The following is a 24,051-nucleotide window of genomic DNA, read 5'->3' as shown; positions in this document are numbered from 1 at the left end:
TCATTTACTATTCCAAAAGAAAACTGCAAAATTAGTTTCAAGCACAACGTAGTCTTGATTGCATGTCCTGCAGCCAACATTGTCTAACTACAGCATAAGATAAGGGCTGCCGGAGACTGGTTTAGGATTGTTCGATAAGCTTCCAGCTTGATAACAAGCTCACAGTCTGTAGTTAAAAATGTAATATCTACTGATTCTGCAGTTCCACAGTTAAGAATCTCGTGGGATCTCATTAGTTACGGTAAAAAAAAGGAAAAAAGCTGTTGGATATTTGAATGTGTGTCATGTTATTATGCTCTACAGCCAACGCAGTTTTTTTGCTCACTTTATGTAAAAGTTTATCTAAAAAGGGGAATAAAATCAATATTGCCGCTCTGCGGAAACGTTGTCCTAGAAAACGACACTGGTTTTTTGATTTGGGCTAAAATTCTCATAATCATAATTAAAAGAGCACTAGGGACGCTTTGAAAATAGTTTACAAGATGATTTGAGTGGGTCAGGAGATGAAACACTGTATGTTGCAATATATATTGCTATTTTACAAAGAAATGTATTTTTCTTTGTCTTTCCAAATCCCCACTAGGATTTCATTTATTTAAATGAAGCCTAATATTATGAGAAAGCAGCCCCAGGTGGAGTCCAGCTAAGTGTGAGACACTGTAAATGTCAGTGGACAAAGCAGCTAATCTGAACACCCAGGGGACAATAAGACCTGCTCTCCTTCACCTTTCATCTCTTCACTTAGCTGCACATTTCCAGTTTTGGGCCCGGGATGAAAACAAATGTTCCTCCATATCATACTTGACTGCTGCGTCCTCTGTACTTTCCTTTTCTGCCTCTCCTCCTCATCAGCTCTGTGGTCCTTCCTCTGACCTGAACAACACAGACCAATGCCCTCCCTATGTCTCTCCACACTTGTATTTTTTCCTCACTTTATTACTTGTCTCCATCCTGAAGTGTGTCTACCACGGTGCCAGTCAGTCTGAAAACAAGCTCAGAAGGTCTCCATGTTAACCCACCTGCTGCTGCTGCTGCTGCACTGTTTTCCCCTTTTTACCCCAAAGCCAGACTTTTTTATCTCAAGGGGCTAAAATCTTCATCCTCCATCCAGCAGAGAAACCCCCTCCCTTGATCCTTTTGCAACCATTGCCACATCTTATTTACTCCCACTTTCTCACTGCTCTGTGGTCTTTTTCTTTTATCACTCACTTTAATCTTTTCTTCCCACGAGCACAGACCCCCCCCCCCCCCATCTTTGACATTTTGACTTTTTTGGGGGGGGGGGGGGGGGGGGGGCTATAAAACATTTTAAATGTCATAAGTGGTCTCCTGAGGGCCTTTATTAAAAATGTTGCTGCTAGAACCCTGGATCTCAACATGGGGGCAATTAACATGTGACTGCTCTGCTCATTAAAAGAGGGTTTTGTGTGTGTGTTTTATTTATTTTTTTATATACAAAGCTACTGTTTCTTTCATAAAGAAGCTTCTGCTTAACATGATTTATTTCACCATTATTACTGACAGTTACTTGATCATTTTCTATTCTTTGGTGCGTTTGTTTCAGCTATTATTTGACATGTGAAGTTGCTGGTCTTTGTAGAGTCCTGAAAGGAAGAAAGCAGCAGCTCAGACTCTTCATAAAGTTTCCCTCCAACAGCTTCACAAGTGCACATCGAGCATTAACCCGCATTAACCACAACACTTCCACAGCACAGACAGGGTTTAGCACCCATCAGTTTAAACTTAGCACCCTCCTCTCCTTTTGGCAGATAAAAGAAGAGTGCCTGCCGTGGATTTCGGCTGCTTTTTGGCTTTAAGTATTTTAAGGCTGAAGGTTAATGTGTGTGTCGGCTACCTAAAATCCCATCAGAGAGTCTGTAAAGATGTGTAATGATGATTAATGGTCCTGCCAGGAAAGATTGCTCACCGCTGCTTTTAAATTCATAAACATTTAAATATCCGCCTACCTGCTGCCCACACAACTACAAAAGCTCTGCAGCATTTCTGTCTATGTTCCAAACTTTTTTTTCTCTTTTCTTTCACCTGTACAGAAGGACTTCTGCCGCCGCGGGGAGATCCAGCAGTCGGATGTGGAGCAGTGGTTAGGTTTCATCACTTTCTTATGCGAGGTGTTTGGAACCATGAGGAGCAGCTCCGGTGAACCGTTCAGGGTGTTGGTGTGTCCCATCTACACTTGCCTTCGAGAGGTCTGTATGCAGTCAAAAATCGCTCCCATCCATTCTCCAGTGGGAGACTTCCTTCATGGATGTGTGTATGTCTGTGTTTGGTTTCCTGTTTTTGAGCAGACACACTCTAGACAGCAGAAACCACATTTGGGTTTTGGGGTTGTTGTGTTTTTTTGACTCGCAATCAGTCGGGATGACATCAGTTCCAGGAACATGTGTGACCTACGGTTAAGTTCCCATTAGATGTTTGTTCTGTCTTGCACACACTCTCCCCTGTAACCATGGAAACCAAGTCTGGTAGCCACAGCTGATGCTCAGCATTACAGAAGTGGTTAATGGCAGATGGAGAATCAAAAAGGGGAAGCAAGTGTTTTGGAAGGAGTTGAGAGGAAGTGCAGGAGACTGTGGTCAGGTTGACGGTTTCTGTAGAGGAAGTTTGTTCAAACACCTTTGTTATGCACCATTTTAGTGTGAAGAAGAAATAATAGTAGGTGTTGGGGAACATGTTACTTCTACCACCATCGTCCACACCTCTGCCAGTCTGTCTCTTAACACAACCCCATGTCTTGTTAACAATTACAACAATGACACACAGCTAATACCATCCACGCCCTGTCTGAGGGTATTCCCAGGGCATTCTCTTAACCTCTTAAAAAGCTCTGCAGCAGAAAACTGTGGGTGTGGAGTAACACATCAACTATTTTCAAGAGGCAGCTGTAGCGTATTAACCAAGGTTATAGTCGAGGTAAGAGCACACCTGTGTGTTTGTCATAACTTACAGCCTGAACCCAAACAGAAGACAACAAAGTTACGACCTGGGTTTGACGAAACTGGAAAAAGCCTCCCTTAGAAAAAAACTGTGCAAGGATTAAGGAAGTGATAATGCCAGACAAGGTGTGAATTATCAGAAATTAGGCCTGAAACGTCTATTATTTCTGATAATGCACACCTTAAAGGGCATTACTTTGCTCATACCATGGAAGAAACATTAAATCAATTATTAGTACTTTAATGTTTATTTTTTTTTAGGTTTAAATCATTTTTCACAAAAAAGACTTTGATGCGTGGCGAGACACGTTGTCATGGTAACGGCTATAGAGCCTGCACCGGTCTCGCTCTACCACAGCAGAGGAAAGTGGTAAATATGCTAAACATCATGTTTAGTCAAGCAAAGCTTCATTTTAGAGGGAAGGTTCCCATCTTATTGCTTGTTTCTCTCCAGATGATGAAGAAAAAGTTTGTTTCAAAGAAGCAAAGTCTAAATTGTTAAATTCCTTTTGGTGTCACTCATTTCCTCCTTATGTTCTCTTCTCTTTTTGTCTTCTACCTCATAATTTTTGTCTTAACTGCAAAATTATCAAACTCAGCAAACAGGTTAAAAGAAACATGTCTTTTCTTTCTGTTTGGATAAACTGTGGAATATCATGTTCTGAGTTTCTGTTGTTCCTCCTACCAACTGCCGTTTAAGCCAGCGCTTAAAGATTGGAGCTTTTGCGACCTGAACCCCACAACCTGCAGCCAATCAGAATCCAGTCCTCAGCCAAACCATGGTATATGTTAGAGCTTGTAATGAGTTGGGTCAGCTGTCTACGTGAAATGACCAAGTTCTTCCAATGTTCTCTTTCTATTTGTCGAGTCTCCTGAGAGCTTTGAGCAGGACTGTGCCGCTCTCCATTCTCCACAAAACTGAAAAACTATAAACCACAAACAAGTGTTATGAACTAACTAGACAAAGAGCGATTCAGATTCTTTCTTGTTCATTTAGTGTCTGTAATTCTTCAAAGCGGATCACATTTGTCCGATGGAAAGCCCCTGATCTTTCCAGATCTCCAGATAAATTTAGAGGAGAACTGAATTCTCCTGATGTTGCTCTGTCCTCAGCCCACTCAGAAAAGGATCATAACAACAAAACACATTTTAGGAGCTTTTCTCACAAGCATCGAGGTGTGTAGATGAGGCACCAAGGGTAGAGGATTTTTATGCTTTAACCTGCCAGTTTTTTCTGCCGTGAACAGAAGCTGCTTGACTAACTCAACTACTGTGGTATGTGGTTTTGGGTCTAAAACCATTGAAAAAATGGAAACCTATAGGTATACAGTGTTCCTTTGTTTTTGGAGTTACCTTCAAAAAAATAACCTGCTAAGTCAACTTATTTTTTATAATTATTCTACTTGTTTTAAGGCTGTACAACTCCTCACTACAGACTTTATCCACTGTTCTTTGACAGACACGAACATTTCCACACTATTCTTGTTTAAACTCTCAAAGTTCAAACCTTAACAAAAAAATAAGTCCAGTGTTATAGAATGAAAAAAAGATTTATGTAGATGTGCCAAACGACACGCATTCTCCACGGGAAACATGGCACAGGAAATTGATTGACATGGTCTGCAGTCAATCAGGATGTAGAACACCGTGCACTGAAAATAAAAGCATGCAAAATGGTACTAAACAAGCAGCGAAACAAGACCATGAAAGGTACACCGCGCTATAGCGAGGGTTACCCCCAATCAATTTTTTTTTTCACATCATCACAAGCCTTTTAACAGATCCTATTTAACTAACTGAGAGTGACATGGAATGACAATGTTTCATACTCATCCTTTACAAATCCATTCAGTGTCTTTGATACCTTTGATCTTCCTGAATCTTTCATCTGATTACTAGATTCTAAAGCAGAAGTTGTTTTTTTTCTCCATATTAGGTTTTTTATGTGTTTAAACTACCTGCTGTTGTTCCTTCTTTAACTGTAAACCGTGTGTAAATTTAGAATAAAGACTCACCTTAAGGGCATTTGCCCTTGCAGAAGGGCTTTCAGAAATAACTCCTACCTCAAAAATGAAATTCAGAAATGTATACTCATCCAAAGTCCTGCTTTGAAATAAATAAGTAAACGGGTCTCAATGGGGGGAAAAAACAGGAGCACTTCCCAGTTTTAGAGTCAAAGAGCAGATGACAGGTAAAACAAAAAACTGTCTTTTATCAAAGTAAATTGGTCCATGTAAGGCTCTCAAACCATCAAAAGGATAGTGCTTTGCAGTTGCACACCACAGCAGGCATGCTAGTCGTGACATTACAAGTTATTTATATGCCGCCTTGGTATCCCTCTTTAAAAGTCCACACATGCCTTCATGGTTAGCATATATTTTAGATTTTGCGTCAAACGTAAGCTTGTTAAGTTGTCGGTTTGTAAAAAAGAAAGCAGCAACTCGACAAGAATCCTGCACTCTGTCTAATGCCGTCTACGCGCTGATGCGCTAGAGTTTTAATAATTGGGTTAAACTGAGAGATAAAACCACAGAGGAAATATTCCATGATTGAAAATGTTCCTGGTGGTTTGCTGATCCCCTGAAGAGGTTTACAACAATTGCTTTTGGTTGCTTTTTATGTTCCTGATCGAATTTCTTCAGAACGCAAACACTGAACTGAGAAATCACTGCGGAAATCTGTTCTTTGGTCGTGTGATGACCCTTCAGACCAAGTTAATTAAACTGTATTTTTATCTGTAGCAGATTTTCTGTATTTAATCCAAACCATTTTATTTTTATATAACATCTTGAACTTTTCTTGCAAATAATAAAATACTAAACAACAGAAATGTACAATAATATTATGATAACAGAACAGCAAACGTATAGTTATATAAATGATGACGGCTGTAAAGAGAGGCAAACTTTCTGATCAAATGCAGAACAGCTAATGAGGAAGAGTTTAGTGTACTAAACCAAACAATCTTCTGAACAACCCGTTAAAGGCCAGTCCTGCTTGTCATGTAGTTCCTCTATTCTGGAAGCCATGGGACTCAACTTTTTACGTCAAGAGGGTCTTCTGTTGCCCCGCCTTTCTGAGCGTGGTGAGGAGCTGATATAAGAGCTTCTGAATGAGAGGAGGAACAGCAGGAAGCTTACAGTGTGGGGCAAACTCAAGTGAAATGTCTGTCATATATGTGAAGGCAGCTTTTACCTGGGGGGGTATGGGGAGTATGATAAGGCTACATGCGAAGCTGAAGTACCTAAAAAGCATATTTACTTCTAATGTTAGTCATCTTTTTATGCTTATTTTATAAGTAGCAGAAGAATAACAGCAGATTTTTCTCTGTGAAATAACAAAAACTTTCATATCATCATGCATTTTATTGCATGTGTATTTTTTGTAAAAATGTTTTTTTTTTAATTATTATAACTGTTTTTGGTTTGGGTTCCTCAATGCTCAACAGTCTGTCTACAGCACTGATTGTATTTGAGAACTGGAGTGAGTGACCCCTCCCCCCATGGCGTTCCAATTTTGGTAATCCTATTTATAAAAAACATTTTCTGTAGTGTACGTTATTCAAGTTATAAACAGACCAATCCGAGGCCTCAATAACAGTAGATGGCCTCATATTAAACATTCAAATCCTTTGATTGACAGATTCTCCCGAAACCACTTTAAGTGAAAGGGTGTTGGTTTCCAACAATCTTGCTCCTGGTTAGTGACGGTGGTTGCCATAGAAACGGTGACCAAACACTGCTTACTTGCGTCGACTGGTTCCAATATGGTGACTGAATTGACTTTAAGTACAGCCAATGGTCTACTGTTAGTAGCTGTGATAACGGAATAGAGGTGACTTTTATTTTGACGGGACTTTGTGGCGACATGCAGTCTCCAAAAATTACATAAAACAGATGACTGTCAAGCTAGAAATAAAAGTTATGGAACATCTGAGATTTCTCTGAAGGATTTTTATTGTTGCTTTTATTGTCTTTTATTTTGAAATGTTTTTCTTTACCAAAGCCAGCTTTCATTTACTAAATAGCTCTTCTTTCACTTACATCCTTTCTTGAGGTTAGTTTAGTAGAGCTTTTGTAAATTTTACGGCTCTGTCTGAACTCACTCACTTTTCCCTAACTCTTCAAACTTGTACTGTGCAGGACTGCCCAGTGCCCTGGATTTGATTCCATTTGGATGCATGCTACTACTTTTTGTTTTTTAAGCCAAATATGTTGTCACCCATTTGCCAAAGTTAAATTTTTCTGTCACTCGACTCGTTTTCGCCATTTTTCAAATTACAAATCACTAAAAGGAATCCATGTGGTCTATATTTGCCAGTCCAGTGAGCATTGATACTCTGGCTTTGTCTGAATTCCCACCTTAATCCCTAACTACTAAAATATTATATAGTGCGGGAATATTTGGTGCCCTGGATTTTAAAAGCAATTTGGACACCATGCTCACTACTTTTTGTTTTGTTTTGTATTTTTACAGCAAATATGTCACCAATTCCACGAAAATCTAATTGATATGAGCGTTTAATGACTATTTATGAAAACACTGTGTTTAGAAAATGGAAACGTTGATGGTTTATAAAAAATACATTTAAATACTTTTTTTCGCAAAATTGTTTTAAGCGCAATGCATTGTGGTCTATAATTGCCAATCTAGTACCATTCTAGTGAGCATAGCGCACAGTGGTTTTTTGCAGAGACTTCTGGAAATATTCTAGGGCACTCGATTTTGGTATTATATATTCAAACAGCACTACCCACAAGGCAAACGCACTATATAGTGCACTATGTAGTGAGCAGTGAAGGAATTCAGACATACCCCCAACAAAATGGCGACTGCCCTATATAGTACACTATATAATAGTGAGTGAATTCGGACACAGTCAACGATTATAATAATATCTGACGTAAGCTCACACACATATTTTTGAGTCCTCGTTCTGCTCCGAGTTGTTCCAAAGCAGCAGTTGTTTCTTTCTATGAGGGGGGCCTCTGTGGGGGGAGCAGTCATTGACTGTGTTGACCATCTCTATTTGTTTTTGAGTGCAGCGTGTTTACAGCATGTCTGGCTGTGTACATAAAGCAGATTGATGTTTGATTGGTTCCAACTTGTCTGAAAGACCTGCTTGTTTCTCCCCAAAATGAAGAAACTTAGACCACAAAATCTTGAGAAATCAGCTCGAGTTTGGTTTCTCTTCTTCTTTTATGGTGATAAAGAAGCATTAGTCTAATTTTCTCATTCCATCCATGTTCTTGTATTTCCACTGTGCACCATCTTTGAACTCTTTAGTTTGCTATATTTTAAATCATTTTACCACTGCATTTCTCTTTTTTTGTCCTTTTGCCTTCCTTGTATAGTCATGTAGTTTCTTCTCTTTCCTTGTTTTAGCTGCTTCAGTCAACAGATGTTAAGGAAGATGCAGTCCTTTGTTGCTCAATGGAGGTATGGACCACACACACAACCCCAAGTCCTTAGAGTAACACAGGCCTTTGAGGAATGCCCTCACGAAGCAAAAATGTCCTCTGACGTCCAGTTGGTCTCTACATAGATAGACTTGCAGGTGTTCACACACAAAAATTCTTAATTTTCATTTAAACTAGCAGTTTATCTCAACTTGTCTTCCGTTTCTATCGGATGTGTAATGTATGGAAACAGCTTAGATCCCCTGTAGCGAAACCAAAGTTGCCCTTTCGATTCATGGGATGAGTTACAAATCATTACAAAGGATAGACACTGTATGACCTGCACAATACACTTTAAATACAACTCCATGTTAAGGAGTTACATAAGGAAGAAGAGCCACCTGTTTTAATAAGGCCTCACTTTAGTGTTAATAAATAAGTTTAATTAAGCCTTAATGATAAATATATTTAGCAGGATTATTCAGATTTAGAGAACCAGAAGCTTCCTCTGACATTTCAAATATTCAATTTTCAGGAGAAATGTAAATTTCTGTTTGGACTAAAATTACACATTTTTCAAAAGAAAAACACATTAAAGTCCCACACGGATCATCTTTTGATCTACTTTAAAAGCATTCCCAGTATTTAAAAAAAAAACAAAAAACTATTATTACGCCATTTTTCTAGGACTTAGTTTCTGCAGAGCGGCAGTTCTTTATCAGAAATTTGCCTTCAGTCATCTTCCTGTATACATTTTCTCCTGCTAGCTTACAGTCCCTCACAAACCCACGCAAACATTACCGGTGCAACAAAAACGGCGAGCAATATGGGAGCAATCCCGCCGTACAGTTTTTAGTCAGAGAGCAGCTCAGACGAGGAAAACAAAGACGAATGGATCGATTTGTCTGCAAGTGGAAGCATCAGAATGGAGCAGAACAGGGAGCTTATGGCTCTTTTTCATCTGCTCCTGATTCACTACGATTGGAATAAAGAAAACTCTGAAACATTTTTTAAGATTAATTTTCTTTATATATGTCCTCCATCATCAGAAAAACACCACAAGAATATGTTAAAAACACCAAATACACCATCTTTATTGGAGTGGGTCTTTAAATAAAATGCTACAACTCTTATATCGCGACAAATAACCCATATTGGCAATGGCTTTACTCATTGGTCATTTTTAAATGGAAGAAAGTCACGGGATTCAAAATAATAGCACAGAGGTGAGAGTTCCTAGCTTCTGGGGTACATTGTGGACACGATTTGCTGCCAATAAAGTGGCAGACGTTTGTCTCTGGCTTTCAGCGACACTCCCGTCCCTAACGTCTACCCCTCCTCCACCACTCTCTTTGTTCCCCCAGCTGCAGAGTATGGGCCACCTCCTGGAGGAGCAGCTCCCAGAGATGATGACGGAGCTCCTCGCCACCGTCAGGGACAAGATGCTGTGTCCTGCTGAGTCTGAGCTGACTCGCTCTCTGCTCATGGAGGTCATCGAGCTGCACGCGCATAGCTGGAGTCCCTTAGAGGCTTTGACCACCCAGTACTACAACCGCACCATCCAAAAGCTCACCACCTCCGCCTAGCCAGCTCCTGCTGCAGCGCTGCAGATGAACACCGGGAACGTCCAGAGGAGCCACTTTCCAGAAAGTCTAATTAGTCTTGCCTGAATAAATTAACGCTGCGTGAGGGTTTTAAATCGATTGGGTATTTCCACTAAAACAGGCGACCTCTGCTAGAACCAAACCACACACTACTTTACCAACCACTTCCCCCTAAGCTGAGATGGCAAACCAGAACTGCAGTGTGGCCAGCAGGGGCGTACGCAGCCACGCAGATTCTGGGAGCTTTCCCGGCTGTTGACTCTAAGGGATAAAGGACGAAACAAACACAAAAAAGCGGGGAGAGGGCAGCAGCCAGTCCATGGGGAACGGCAAGAGTTGTACCCCCAGATGAATGGAGGAGGGGACGGGGGTCAGGGTGCTCTGTTGCAGGCTTTTCATCGTGCTGATTTGCCAAGCCGCCCTACCCTCCTCCTCCTGCTACCCCCATCCGTCTGAGTCTGGGTGAGCCCCTGGGGTCTGTGTGGCTGATTACAACCCAGGCAGAAGGAGGAGGCAGCAGACCTGGTGATGTCTGTCTGGGCTGTCTGCTCCATCAGGCCAGGGACCAGGTCAAAGGGCCCTGCAGTGAAGCTCTTACGCCCCCCACCCCCCTGCCGCCTTTGTATCTTCCACCTCCTCAATGACCCACCCTCAGCAGGAAGCCCCTTTGAGGGGATGAGACAGCAGGCCTGCTGGGCCAGGCTGGACTCGGGATAAGGATCAGACAGGCTAGAGTAGGGTGGCAGATGGCTGCCTGAGCCCCTGTGAGGCGACACACTCCTAACACACCCCACCGGCACCCCGCCTCAGAGTTACCCACAGAGACCCAAACCCAGCAGTGGTGAAGGGGGGGTTGGGGGCATCAGACACTGCTGTCTGATAAATCCTTTGTCTTGCCTCTTCTCTTAATGAGTGCATGTCCATGCTCGGTCAGTCTGTATTGTTTATTCCTTCATCCTTAAGGTTTGTGTATGAGCTGTCATAGCAGTAGGCCTTATTGCACAGGTTGGGTTTGTTTTGCACCGTTCTCAAGCCACGTTCACACTGCCATTGACAACGCACGTTTAGCGGCCCCCTGCAATGGAAAGTCTATGTAAACGCGCGTTCCAGCTTCAAAATTCTCTCGCTCAAGCATAGTTAGTCTCTACGACCGTTTTCGAGCTCTGTATACAAAATACACCGGCACTGAACGCCTGTTAAAAGTAAAACCCGGTTGAAGTTCGACCAATCAGTGACTTGGATAGGGTAGTGACTTATGGATGCGATGCCTTTTGATTCACAAATAAGGGTGGTTTGGTCACGGCCAGAGATCTATGACACCAAGGCTTTCATTTATCAGAATAGAGCTGAAAGAAAAAGTCTGAGGCATGATTTGCGAGATTTACACCACTTTGACATTTTGCACCAAGCCTCTTCCAACTGTAGGTGCCGGACATAGTCTAGTAATAAGTAAAGAGAAGACCCTCCCTGCTTGTTCAGTGTGAACACCAAATGCGTGTTGCATGCCCGGTGTGTCCGTTAGCTTCAGCTGCTCGTTATGAAACCTGAGTGTTTCTCTTGACTAGTGGCCTTGTCAATGATCCTTCTCTTGGTTGCGCAATCAGGTAGGTTGGACCAAACTGCCGAAGTTCCTGTTTGGCAAAAAGAAAACGCTTTTAAAGATGAAAAAAGCAAAAGAAAAACGATTAGAGCATGGCATATAGGATAATAAGTGTAAATATTCTCTTTGCAGTGAACATTTAGCAAAATGTGGATTTGAATTGTATTTAATTTGCTTTGGAAATTAACCTGTGTACTTTGAAAATTACTAGGAAAATCGTACCGCTTGACCTCATGAGCGCATTATACCATGTTCCACCTAATGTTTGTTTTATGATACTGACAAACCATGCCAATCATTTATTACATGTAAATGAGCTTTATATTTAATCTGCAATGCAGCATCATAAGAGGGTTTTAAGAGGAAGACCTGTAAAGGGGAATTGGTGCGACCTAGCTGTTACGATCACAGAGACTGGCTGTGTGTGAAGGGGTTGACCTTTCCGTGCATTTTGAAGAAGTAGTTTCTTACATAAAAACATGTCTGCTTAGTTTCCCACAAATCTCTGTGGGCTGTTTTGTATTATTTTTGCTGTCTTGCATCAAGAATCAAAATGTGTGGCGTAGAAGCACAAAGCAGAAGTTTGGCCCAATGAAATGGATCCTAATCATCTGTGTGCATGTGTCGGCTTAAATGTTTTTTTTTTTGTTTTTTTTTTATGTCTTGTTTTTAGATTTTTATTTAAATTAAATGTAACTCATTTATGTCTTCTGAGTTTGAAACTTCTGAAAGCATAATATGTTGCTAGCGAGCGCTGTCTTACTGTGTAACTGAAAAGCTCATTGATCGGCTCTCACAGCAGATTGGGGCAGGTGGGGATCCCCTCCCCCCCCTGGAGCATCCCCACCCTGCGTGCCCTTAGACCCTTCCACCGGGGTCACGCAATTCACTCGACGGCTGAATGAGACACACCTTCATTTGCATATATTCTCATGAATATTGACAAGCGAGGGCGCCAGTCCCGAGGCGCTCCATTGGCAGCTGTGGGTCACCTGTCCTTTTTTTTTTTCTAACTGATAAATAAACAAAAAGAGAAACGGATGCGAGAGGGAACCGTGTTTTGTCTGAGTGATCGCCAGCCCAGGCGCACAGAAGTCCACGTGGTTTCCTCAACAAATTCCAATCTTCAATTTCAGCAAAAAGAAAAGTGAAAATGGAAAGACGGCATCAGAGGACGCAAACACAGGAAGGAGCAAAACAATTCAATTTCCATGCTGCTGAATCCCCACCACCATGTTGGCCTATTGAGTAACTAATTCAACTAGGAGAGAGAAGACAGAGCCAGACCTGTTTGACAATTAGCATCACAATTAATTAAGCTCCGTGCTTTGAAAACAAACACCAGACTTAAGGGATCATATCCACCAGGCTTGTGAAGAACATGCAGCTTTAAATACAGAAGGCCTCAAAGGAATAGTTTTCCATCAAAGGCCAAGCAGGGTCGACAGTAAAATGACTTGTTTCTTAAACTCTAGTTTGAAAGATTCATACAGATTAAAAAGAGGAATCTTGATGGAAAGAAATAATTTGTGGCAAACTGTCTCAATCTATGGGGAGATTCAAAGCTCTGTGCCATTTTTATTAGCTCAGTGGCTCTAAATCATCCGGAAAACATTCATTTCAATGGAAGAGGTGTTTCTATCAACTCAAGTGGGTTTGTGGATGATCCAGGAGCTTTTTGTGAAAAATCTACATTTTTTCCAAGTTTCGACGGCAATCATGCAACAGTATAAAAAAATACAAAAAGTGTAAACGTCTATAGCACTTATCTGCGTTCTTAGAAGACCCAAAGAGTACAGACAATGATGTGTACTCTCTGGCAGCGGCTCCACTGTCTAATGATATAGCCAACCCATAACCACCAGGAGCAACGTGGGTCAGTGTCTTGCCCAAGGACACTTTGGCACATGGCAGGAACTAAACGAACCAACCAGGGATTAGTCCCTTTACCTTGACACCACGGCCAATACAAGACATTTAGCAGACAATAGCAACATGGAGGTGATGAAGACGGTGATCACCACCCATCCTTGAAAATCTGGACTGTAGTGGTGGCTGTACCTGAATCCACACTATCAGACGCCGCTATGGTTCCACGGGCGGGGACTAAAGGCCCGTACACACCGGGACGAATATTCGCCAGGCGTACGCCAGCGTTTTTCGCCACGTTTTTTGTGTTCACACCCAGGCGATTTTCGCTGACGGTGAGCCGAGCGAACATGCAATTTCATTCCCTGACATTAGATGGCGCTTAATGTAAACAGAAATACTCCTGTACACAAGGTGGCGCTGCGCAACTTTACGCTTCTTAAAGTCGCTTTTCACTCAGAAGAAGATAGCAAGTATTTACGCGCTTGTCAGAATAATACAAAGAAAACATGAATATTTCAAGCATCAGTAGCTCCAACTGGTACTTGGTAAGGGGATATTTAAGAATGTCCGTCATTATTTCTTTGCGGCAGTGTTGACGCTACTTGGCGTCTATCTTCTTCGCTGGTATGTGTGCTCAGCAAGGCAGTTTTGTGTTTGAGCGCCCCCAAGTTGTGTTTTACTGTAACTTCAGAAGCTCCAGACACGTGTGCAAAAGCGCCATTCTCATTGGTCGAATAGATTTCGACGCAACGCGTCGAAGAAAAAAAACGAACGAGGCGTTTTTTTTTTTTGACGCTTTGTCGCGTGGCGTTTTTTCGCGTCGGTGTGCACACTCTCATTGGTGCCCTTTGTTTAGTCACGAGGCGTTAAACGTCGGCGAAAATCGCCGGCGAAATTCGTCCCGGTGTGAACAGGCCTTTAAGGAAGACGCCACTTATCCAGACGAAGCACACATAGACCTGCTTGGCCGGTGCAAACTCACATCTATACAAAGATGACTTTTTGTCTTCTATTTTAACAGTTTGATGAAACATGATTTGACATATTTTAGCCAAATCACAGTAAACAGCATCATGAAACCAGAGCAGGACATCAGGGTTCCTAACAATTTCATGAAGACAAAGATGACACACAGCAGAAGAAGTGGTATAGAAATAGTTAACAGATAAAAGCATATATTTTGCAGTGGCTCAGTTCTGACTCAAATCCTGTTGAGAGTTTGTGGAGGGAGCTAAAAGCCCCCTTCATTGTGTCATAGTGCGGAAAAGTGTCTGTGCTGCACTGCGGGAAGACTTTTTTTTTTTTTTTTTTTTTTACATTTTTTTGTCAGTGTCTTTGATGTCTTTGATCACAAGGGCAGAAGCACACGGACACAGAGACTTTTGATTCTAGTCCTCAGTGTTTAAAAGATTGATTTTATGAAAGGAGCATCGTTGACTCTAAAATCCATACCAGTGAAGGATATTAGACTGCCTCCTTAGATATTAAAGAAGAATGATAGATTAAGTCATTACTTGTCCCCAAAAAACCCCCTTGTAAAGACTGTTTATATTAATCTTTTCCTTATCTTAAAATAAATAAATGAAGTATCACTCGTCAGTGATTTTACAAGAAGATCTGCAACATTTTCTTTAATGAAAAGAAGAACTTTGTAAATGTTCTGTTACTGTGTAACATTAGAAAATGTCAACAAAAACCGACTTTGATGTTTGACTGAAGAGGCCTGTTTATCATTGTGTTGCATCATGCCTTCATTCATCTTTAATGAGGCGAGGATGCAGCCTAACTGTTGTAGTTTGGAAGTAGAAAAGTCGAGTGTAGCCGTTTGTCATGTTCTCTGCGGGGGAGCCAAGACGGCGTGTGCTGCTGTCTTTGAAGCTAGGTTGAAGAAATGTACATGCCTTCTTATCGTTTTTCACTTGCGTACTTGACGTGAACTTCAGGTTCAAGAAAACTGCTTCTGGCAAACACTTTCCCCTTTTCCAGAGTCCCCAAAGAAAGGGCGTCCGAACTTTTGCGGGGGGGTGGTCAGCTTTGGTGACCTGATTGAGGGCCATCCATTCCGTCAGCATTATTAAAACTATTTTAATCATATTAAATAAAAATTAAAGATTTGTTCGTTTCTTCAGATACAAAACAAATACATCTGAATACATTTTTACCCAAATTACTGTACATTTTTTGCACCATTTCTTTCCAGTCATTTTGTTGTAGAAAGCATGTCTTGGTAATTGCTCTTGATATTGAACTCCTTAAACAGCCACAGTCATATGGGGACATATGTCACAGGCATATGAGGCAGACAGTAGTTTCATATTCCACAAAAAATAATAATTTCCACTTGTCCTTGAAAGTGACAGCGTTGCCACAGGTTTACAATGGCTTAAAACATGATTTAGCCAATCATAATCAAGAAATGGGTCGAAATATTATTGATTTTATGACAAGAGCCTGTAGGCCGGTACAAATTTGATTGCGGGGCCGCATTTGGCCCACTGGCCGGACTTTGGACATGTCTGACCTAAAGAATACAGATAGTTTATCAGACTGTTAATTTATTTTTCATATTAAAGTATGTCTTCTATTTTGTTGTTTTTTTCTATCATTTTGCTAACATAACTAGTTATCTTATCCTAACCAAACAAAATTTGGCGGACAAAAAGGATGGATCAGATAGAAATCCAATGGTAGAATGTAAATGAAAATCAAATTGATTCAGTATTCTGGCATTGACACTTGGCTCTCGTTATAAAATGTAGTGGAATGTAAGAAGGTTTGGGCTCTTACAATTATTATTTAAACTTTTCAGATGAGTCAAAACAGATGCTTGGTGTCATGTAGGAGGGTTTCTGTCTTCCAGCAGTTCAGACGGTTCACTTTCATAACCGCTGATTATTTGCTGTACTGAGAGATATTATTGTTTTGAGGTCCAGCCTTATCAGATTGCCATTCCAAAAATGTCGGAGAAACGCAGCGGCAGGGTTGTTCAGACTAAACACAGACGAGTTCAGTTATCACTAGATAAGAAAAATAACCCAAAAATGATGCAGTGTGTGACTGAAAGGAGCCATAACTAGCAGTGAAATCCCTCGTTAGCATCCTAATGTAGACTTCAGTGATTAGAAGACCAGCAGATCTGGGCGCTAAAGATGAAACATCTGAAAGGAACACCTTGGTTTAAGGACAAAGGATGCAGCTCTGCTGACCTTGTGGATGAACTGCAGAGGAGCAGAAAGATGCGCTGCCCCCAAATTCAAATCTGAGGCAGCAACTGATCCTGAATTCAAGCATTTCCTTGTGCTTCATATTCATTAGCTGTCTAATGGGGCTTTGTTGTTTTTGCGTTCCCTCCTGTCTGCACACGGTGCATGTTTCTGTGTTTGATCAGCGAGCAGGAGAGCCGGAGGAGAGCGCTTTGGAATATATTCCGTCATCACAGGGGAACAGAAGCCAGATATTGTGCAAAACAAAAGTACAGTTAAAGCATGCAGCAGCAGCAAGCCCAGATGTGTTTCGACTGTGTGCTTTGCTGTGGGAGAAATCAATAACTGTGGGCTACGAAGTGGTTTTAGCTTGATCCCGTGACCTTTCCATCTTAGCAGCAGCTCCTGCGCTGCTGTTTATTCCTCACTCCAAAAGACACATTCTGTTTTAAGTATATTTGGATTCACATATTTTATCTGGCTCTTAAATACACATTTTAAAGGGTAATGTAGATTTCTGGGAAATCATTTAAAACTTCCTGATTATCTGTACTGTGACCTGAGTAATCTTTAAAATGAGATTGACTGTGTTTCGGGAGTTATTCATGAATTATATTGCATCACATTTGTTTTCACTCTGGTGTTTTTGGAAAAAAGTTCAGACTGCAAGACAATCTTACCTGAAAAACTCTTCAAGCTAAAATACATCACCAAAAATAAAAAGATTCAGAATGAAGAAACAAAAAAGCTATTTAGACACTTTTTTTCCAAACACAAATGCCAAACCCCTCCAGTTTTATATTAAATATGCCTACAATAGGAGTATTTTCTGGAGAATATCAGAATAGTTACATACATGTAATCTTAGTCGCTGTTGTTTATTTGAATAACTTTTTGCTTTTTGTTAAAAAAGCATTTAGGGGATCCAAGTCCTGCAAGAGTTGAAGTGACTTGCATCTAATTTGCCAACATTTTGAGCATGTCCAAAATATTATAAGACAAATATCTCTAATGAATCACAGGCTCATGTCATATTTTTCTTTTTGTCGTTTTTATTCTTTGAGTTAGGAAAGACAAATTGTGAGCAGCTCACTATCAAACTTACTGACCATTAAAGAAATATACTGAACTTATTTTCTTGCAGAAGAGAAAATAATACCTTTTTTTTTTTCTTTTGAGAAAAAAAAAGTTCTTGAGATTCAGTATTTGCTGTGAGGAGTCTGTCAGTGTAAAGCTCCAGTCCTGCTGGAAGCCATTGAAAACAACATTTTGTTTGTTTGTTTTGCCTGCAATCAATTTCACTTTAGTGCGGAGAAGTAAAACTTAACTTTAGCTTCTCTTTTCTATTCTTTTTTTTTTTTTTTACATTGTAACAAGTATGGCGGCACAAAATATCATAAATATATTTTTCTTCAAATTCAACGTGCACACGTACAATTGATGGAAAGACTGAGGTTTTTTAAGTAAATGTAAAATGTGACATTTAGCAAAGCAGAAACTGAAACGTTGAATTCCTGCTTCCTGGACAGGCAGTAATGGAGGAAATGATGTCATGACCTGCTCACTTCCTGAATGAACTGCTTCAGTGACCTTTTGGTAAAGAGACAGTTTTTTTTTAATCTAAATATGTCAGGTTATGCAGATTAAATGTTTAATTTGTATCCCACCTATAAAGCATATGTGCATATGGAGGTGCAAGAGTGAAGTAACTATATGTTTAAATGTGCTTTTTTCTCTAATTTATCACTATGGATTTTAATTCTATTTTTTTAAAGCAATTTACAGAGTCCCTCCTATGAAAATCCTGTTCTTGTGGCATTTTTTCTGACGATGGTGGAAAAATATGAGTTTAAAATAGCATTTCTGATTATTTCAGGACAGCACCTCCAGGGCTCTCTTTTATTTGGCTTCTCTTCTGTTATAATCTCTTCTCCTTGATTGGTGTTTGTTTGCTGGGTTTTAGGGTGTGAGGGACTGTAAGACAGTGGGAGAGCGTGTAAACAAAGGGATGATGGGAAATGGGGGCAGGCTTACTCAGTGCCAACGGTCCCTCCCACAACTCAAAGGTAACCAGAGTTTATTTATGTTCATATTTTTAGCCAGAACCGCTCTTCTTTTGGAGTCGAGACAATAGATTCATTTGGAAATGTTTGCATCCACTGCATCCATGTGTGAAGCATGTCTTTACACGGATACTTGACTGGAAAAGCTTTTATTAATCCTCTACTGTGCACTTTACTCTGAATAATAGCGTGAACGGCTGATTAAGCTTCCAGGATCTTCAGATGACTGACTTTGAGTGGATGTGCAATCAGACAGATTGTTTAAAACAATGTCAGCTGTTCTTCAGGTGTAGTGAGAACCGTGTTATCTTTACTAGCTTGTGTTAGCAAACCAACTGTCTCTAATGAGCCACAGACTCAAAGCCCAGGCACAGTTCATCAGGGTTACGGCAGTTTTCAGGATATTTATGCATGAATGAATACAGTGGAGATTTAGAACACAAAAATGAAGCCCTGCTGGCTCACCACTGTTTTAACTAGTACTCCTTCAGTGAGCAAAAATGTACGCCAACATTTCCAAGCAAAACACAGCTTGTGAAAGTCTATCAATCACAAGCTAAAGAAAAGCAATAATTAAAGCGCCCAGAAGCCTGACCTTACCAAACACCAGTCTCTGTAAAAATGTCAAAGTGCTCAACGAACAAGTGATGTTTCACCACCCAAACAGGCTTTCAAGCAGAGCTACAGTAAACCTTAAAAAAAAACAAAAAATAATTATTCATACAAAAAGGGATTCTTTGGATTTATAATCAACCAACTGGTACTTTTTATGAATTTCTTGCTCCCGTTTGCAGCTGCTAAAAAGAGTCTGCATTCAGATGGCCGTGCATGACGTCTCTGTTACTTAGCGTGCCCTTCTCGTGGCCTGGCTAAAAAAAGTGTGCTGCAGTAGGCTGTTCTCACTCCGCCGCTGCCAGGAGCAGCACACGGGCCGCCAACGTCAACAGACAGAGCTTCATGCAGGGGAAGGAGGGGAGAGCCAAGGTGAGGCAGAGGAGAAACCCTTCCACAACGGAGAAAAGCTGAAAAACAACCAAGGAAGGAATCGATGGGAACAAAACAGGTGTGGAAAAAAAAGATCAATTCTGCTGTGTCATCACTTAGTAGTTTTGAAAAAAAGAAAACCCCTGAGCTGTTCACTTTATGAACAGTGGGAGTAGTAGTGTGTGTCATTTCATGCCCTAACTGGACCAGCCACTCTTTATTGCTGAAAAACAGCGTGAGCGAAGCTTCCGCTGTGAGCTGCACTTAGTGACCGATCATTCAAGCGCTATTCCACACACATGAAGCACAATGAGGAGCGGCGAAGGGACCCGGCAGCATCCGCAGAGCGTCCTGCTCACCGAGGCAGAAGCGAGTACACAAATGCTGCGCACACACACACACACACACACACGCAGAGCAACCGCTGGAGGTGTCAGCAGACGAGCAGTGGGAAGTCACACCTGATGTCTTTGTCGCAGGGCCTGTCAATGTGGCAACATGCGACAACACGCAGGATCCTGTTGCTAGGCAACCCAAACTTCCCTGACAGATCGTGGGTCGGTTCCCGGGGAGAAACAAAATTTAAATGAAAGGAATTAAAGTGCAAAAAAAAATAAAAATGTGAAGGTTGTTTGCGGAGATCTGAGGAAGAGCGACGGCACAAGGTGACATTTGAACTGGAGCGCGTCTTTATCAGAACAGCTGCAGCTGTCTGTCCTCCCCTGCTTTTACAGACCCACTTCCCCGCATGCCAGCAGGCCTTTGACATGTGAGGCGGCGTGCTGTGCAAGGCGTGTCCCTCATTTACTGCGTGTGTAAACACACACATAAAAGAGCTCAGAGCGTGGCCAGGGATCACATGACCTCAAGTACAAGGTACCTCTCTGTCTGCGAGCATGCAAGACTCCTGCCTCTGATTCATCTGGCATCGGTTACACACACATGCAAATGCTACGTCAAGGCAGGTTAATTTTATTTGAACAGCCAAACATCACATATTTGCCTTGAGGGCAAAACATAGCTGAGGAAATTCAAGAGTAGAAAGTTAATAGGACTTAATCCACAATAAAAAATCTAGTGCTGGATCCATAATTATACCAAACTTGTTGGGTTACATTCAGTTATTAGGCTTAAAGAGCATCCCTGCTTCAGTACACGTCAGGCTGCAGTGTCACTCAAACAGTCATGTGCTGCAATTCACAGCAGTAGCATATTCCCTGGTGCTAGAGAGCCAAACTTGTTTGTTTGTTTGTTTTTCATATTTTTGGGGCAGAAAGTGATGAGGCTGTCAGAATTGAGAGGCATGCTGTTGTTCCTATTAACTCTCACAAGCTAATTTAAATCAATCAATCAATCCACCAAGTTCTGAACCTGCTTAATCCCTTTAGGGTCACTGTGTTGCTGGAGCCTATCCCAACTACTGTTGGGTGAAGACGGGGTGCACCTTGATTAGGATCGCAGTCTATTGCAGGGCCACAAAAGACACCCTTGTCACCCCCAAAAGCAACATGCATACCACCCTTGACAACAGATGTTCAAACAGCCCCTCACAATGAAAACCCTATGTGAGCACATGCAAAATGCACGGCTGAAGAAGAAGAGTTTTTGTTCAATTACAACAAGATTCTGACGTAAAAAAAATCAAGTCTTTTGTCTTCTAAAACATTCATCACCTGGAATTTTAAAAATATTGCTATAAATAAAACCCCATCAATTGACTTTCAGGTTGTCAGCACTAAGGTTGCCAACTTTCCCTCCTCTCCTATTTTAAATGATGATTTATGGATAATATCATCTAGAAACTCCAGTGAAATAATACAGCAACACTCAGACGGTGTAAATCGTTAAAGGAGACCAGAAAAAGTTCAGGTCATTCCAAAAGTGTCCGCTCCACCTGTCTGACTGAATTCATGAACACTCATCAATATGTAAATCATTTACAGCACGCTCATAACCGTGTCTGGTCTGTGTCCTGCAGGTTTGTTACAAAGACTAAAAGGGAGGATTCTTTTCTGCTTGACATCTTTCATTCCTCTTAACACCATTTTGGAGCATGCGGGCACACACACAAAGACACACATACGCCCACACCGACAGAAAAAATGTAGAAAAAAAGAGATTTTAGACGGGCAGTTCGTTGGTTCCCTAGTAACAAACAAAGCAGTTCAATGTGCTAAAATCAGATCAGTAACTCAGAGACACATTAGACATAGATTCAACAACATCCCACTGTCGAAACCAAATTCAGTGACTTATATTTGCATAGCGGGATGTGCTAATATACGTTTTTGCCGAAAAAGGAAGGCTATGAGGTATTGATGACAACCCACACAACAAGAACAATGCAGTCTAAGTCCCTGAAGTCCAGGTCGCATGTTCCCCGGCCCGCTTTATTCTGATGCATCCACTTGCAGACAAATAGATCCACGCCTACGTCTTTGTTTTCCTAATCTGCCTCAATTATTGGATAGCTCCGATGCTGCTCACCATTTTTGTTGCACCGCTAATGTTAGGTTTGGGTTTTGAAGGATTGTAAGCTAGCTGGAGAGATTGTACACAAGTGAATGTTGGGAAATGGGGGCAGGCTTACTCTGCACCAACAGTCCCACCCAGAATTTAGAGGGGAATTTCTAATGAAACTATGTTCTAGAAAACAACAGTATTTGTTATTTGGGCATTTCGTTTAAACAGAAAACTTGCAAGTTTAGTCATTCTGCCCTCATTATCTGTTCGTCATTTTTAGCTGTGAATGTGCGCATGTATGCGTCCAACTTTATTTAATCTGCTAAAAGATATTTCAATTAAAGCAAAACTTAAATGACTGATTCACATACGTGCAAGAGGAAGAAGAAGTATAATTTTGGCAAAATTTATCGCTGCTTATTTGATCGCCATGTATTTCCTCAAAGGCTTTGGTGGCTACACTGGAAAATAGGGGGGAAAGTGTCCACATTTAGTTCTAAAACCAGTCATTTCCACCTATTAAACCTGTTTTTTTGTCACTGTAATCAATATACAATTAAGTACGTGAAACCTCAAAAATACAAACCATTTGCTAAGAACTAGCAAGAAAAAACGTATAATTGGTCCGTATAACATTTCTTTTTAAGTAATTTTATTTTACTTATTTAATTATTACTTTTTCTCTTTTTTAAAGCTTATATATTTTAATATCTTATTATAAGATTAAGTAAAATGCTTTGCTGCATGGACATATTATTTACTTAGTAGTTTCTTCTTATGGTTAGTGTTCCTTACCATTTTTAGGCTATCTCGTTTTGCAGTGAAGAAGTTCTCCTGCACTTGCTAGCATTCAAAGTCCACATCAAGTTCTCACCTTTTCAACCCCCTTTCTGCTCATGACCACACTTCTGCTCCTGGCCCTGTTGGATCATAGGTATCATATCATATCATAGGGTATTGAATCTGGACTGTTTTTACGGTTATGCTCTTCAGTCTCCCTCTTTGAATAAATCACTACAACCATAAAGGGAGTTTATCGGAAACAAGACTTCACCAACTTCTGAACTTCAGATTCTTGCTCCCCTCCAGGCGTCTTTCATAACCACTCACTCTGACTCTTTTCTGGACAAGCAAGAAGTCACGTTAACAAGTTGTTGCTCTACTTACCCAGACTCAGATGAATTGTTTGCCTTACTTTTCAGTGTCACCATCCACCAGCGGCCTCTGAGTTACAGCGGCCAACCTACGCATTTGTCCTTACCATCTCAAGTCAGATGGATTCTTCTTCAGCTGAACCCATGTGCTCACAGGATGTCCTCAGTTGCCAGAAGATGTGGCCTCGCCGCCGCGTGCCCTCATCCTCCTCATCTGAGCTTTTAATTAAACTGTTAACCTGTCACTCCTAAGTCTGAGTCTAACCGGGCTGTCCAGCAAAACAACAGGACAAAGTTGTGAGGACAAACACTGGAAAACAATTACGATTTTAAATGTTCCTGGCCATTTATTTGATGTTAGAGCCACATTTTTCAAATTAAGCATTATTCAAAACAATAAACTTGCCTTGGAGTTCATGGTTCTATTGTAAACCATTTTAAAAGCAAGAAATATGATTGAATATGGGTCTTCTTCTCCACTGTACAGTCCATCTCAAAGTGTTCTTCATTTGGTCACATTCTTTATAGTAAAAAGCTGAATGCCATTTTAACCCATGTATTCTAAATGCAAATTTGGTTTGGCTGTAAACCGGCCAAAAGAATCCGGTCCTAAATCACTTTTAAAATGAGATTTGAAGTGAAGCGTTGAGCTTCCATCAAAGCATCCTAATGGCTCCCTGTGGTAGCAATGTACATGGCTGCTTCTTAATGACAATAATACCATGCTTAATGATGCACCATCTTTATGGCCTAGA

At 41.0% G+C, this 24,051-nt stretch overlaps 1 protein-coding gene and 1 long non-coding RNA gene across 3 annotated transcripts in view; both read left to right on the top strand.

The window, feature by feature from the left end:
- ctif (CBP80/20-dependent translation initiation factor) overlaps positions 1-12,598 on the top strand; it is a 77,575-nt gene extending 64,977 nt beyond the window's left edge. For both annotated transcript variants that reach the window (XM_023961201.2, XM_023961200.2), the window contains 3 exons: positions 2,052-2,207; positions 8,340-8,393; positions 9,718-12,598. In XM_023961201.2, the coding sequence (XP_023816969.1) occupies positions 2,052-2,207; positions 8,340-8,393; positions 9,718-9,939 (432 nt within the window). In that variant the 3' untranslated portion in view covers positions 9,940-12,598. The remainder of the gene's footprint in view (positions 1-2,051; positions 2,208-8,339; positions 8,394-9,717) is intronic.
- A 6,998-nt stretch (positions 12,599-19,596) lies between these two features.
- LOC110016054 (uncharacterized) lies at positions 19,597-23,747 on the top strand. The gene is made up of 2 exons (XR_002291317.3): positions 19,597-19,758; positions 23,345-23,747. It is a non-coding gene; the product is annotated as an uncharacterized LOC110016054 (long non-coding RNA).
- Positions 23,748-24,051: the final 304 nt, after the last annotated feature.

Source organism: Oryzias latipes, chromosome 12 (genome assembly GCF_053564925.1).
Source record: "Oryzias latipes strain Hd-rR chromosome 12, Olatipes_Hd-rR_3.1".
NCBI lineage: Eukaryota > Metazoa > Chordata > Actinopteri > Beloniformes > Adrianichthyidae > Oryzias > Oryzias latipes.
This window is presented reverse-complemented; position numbering and strand designations above follow the sequence as displayed.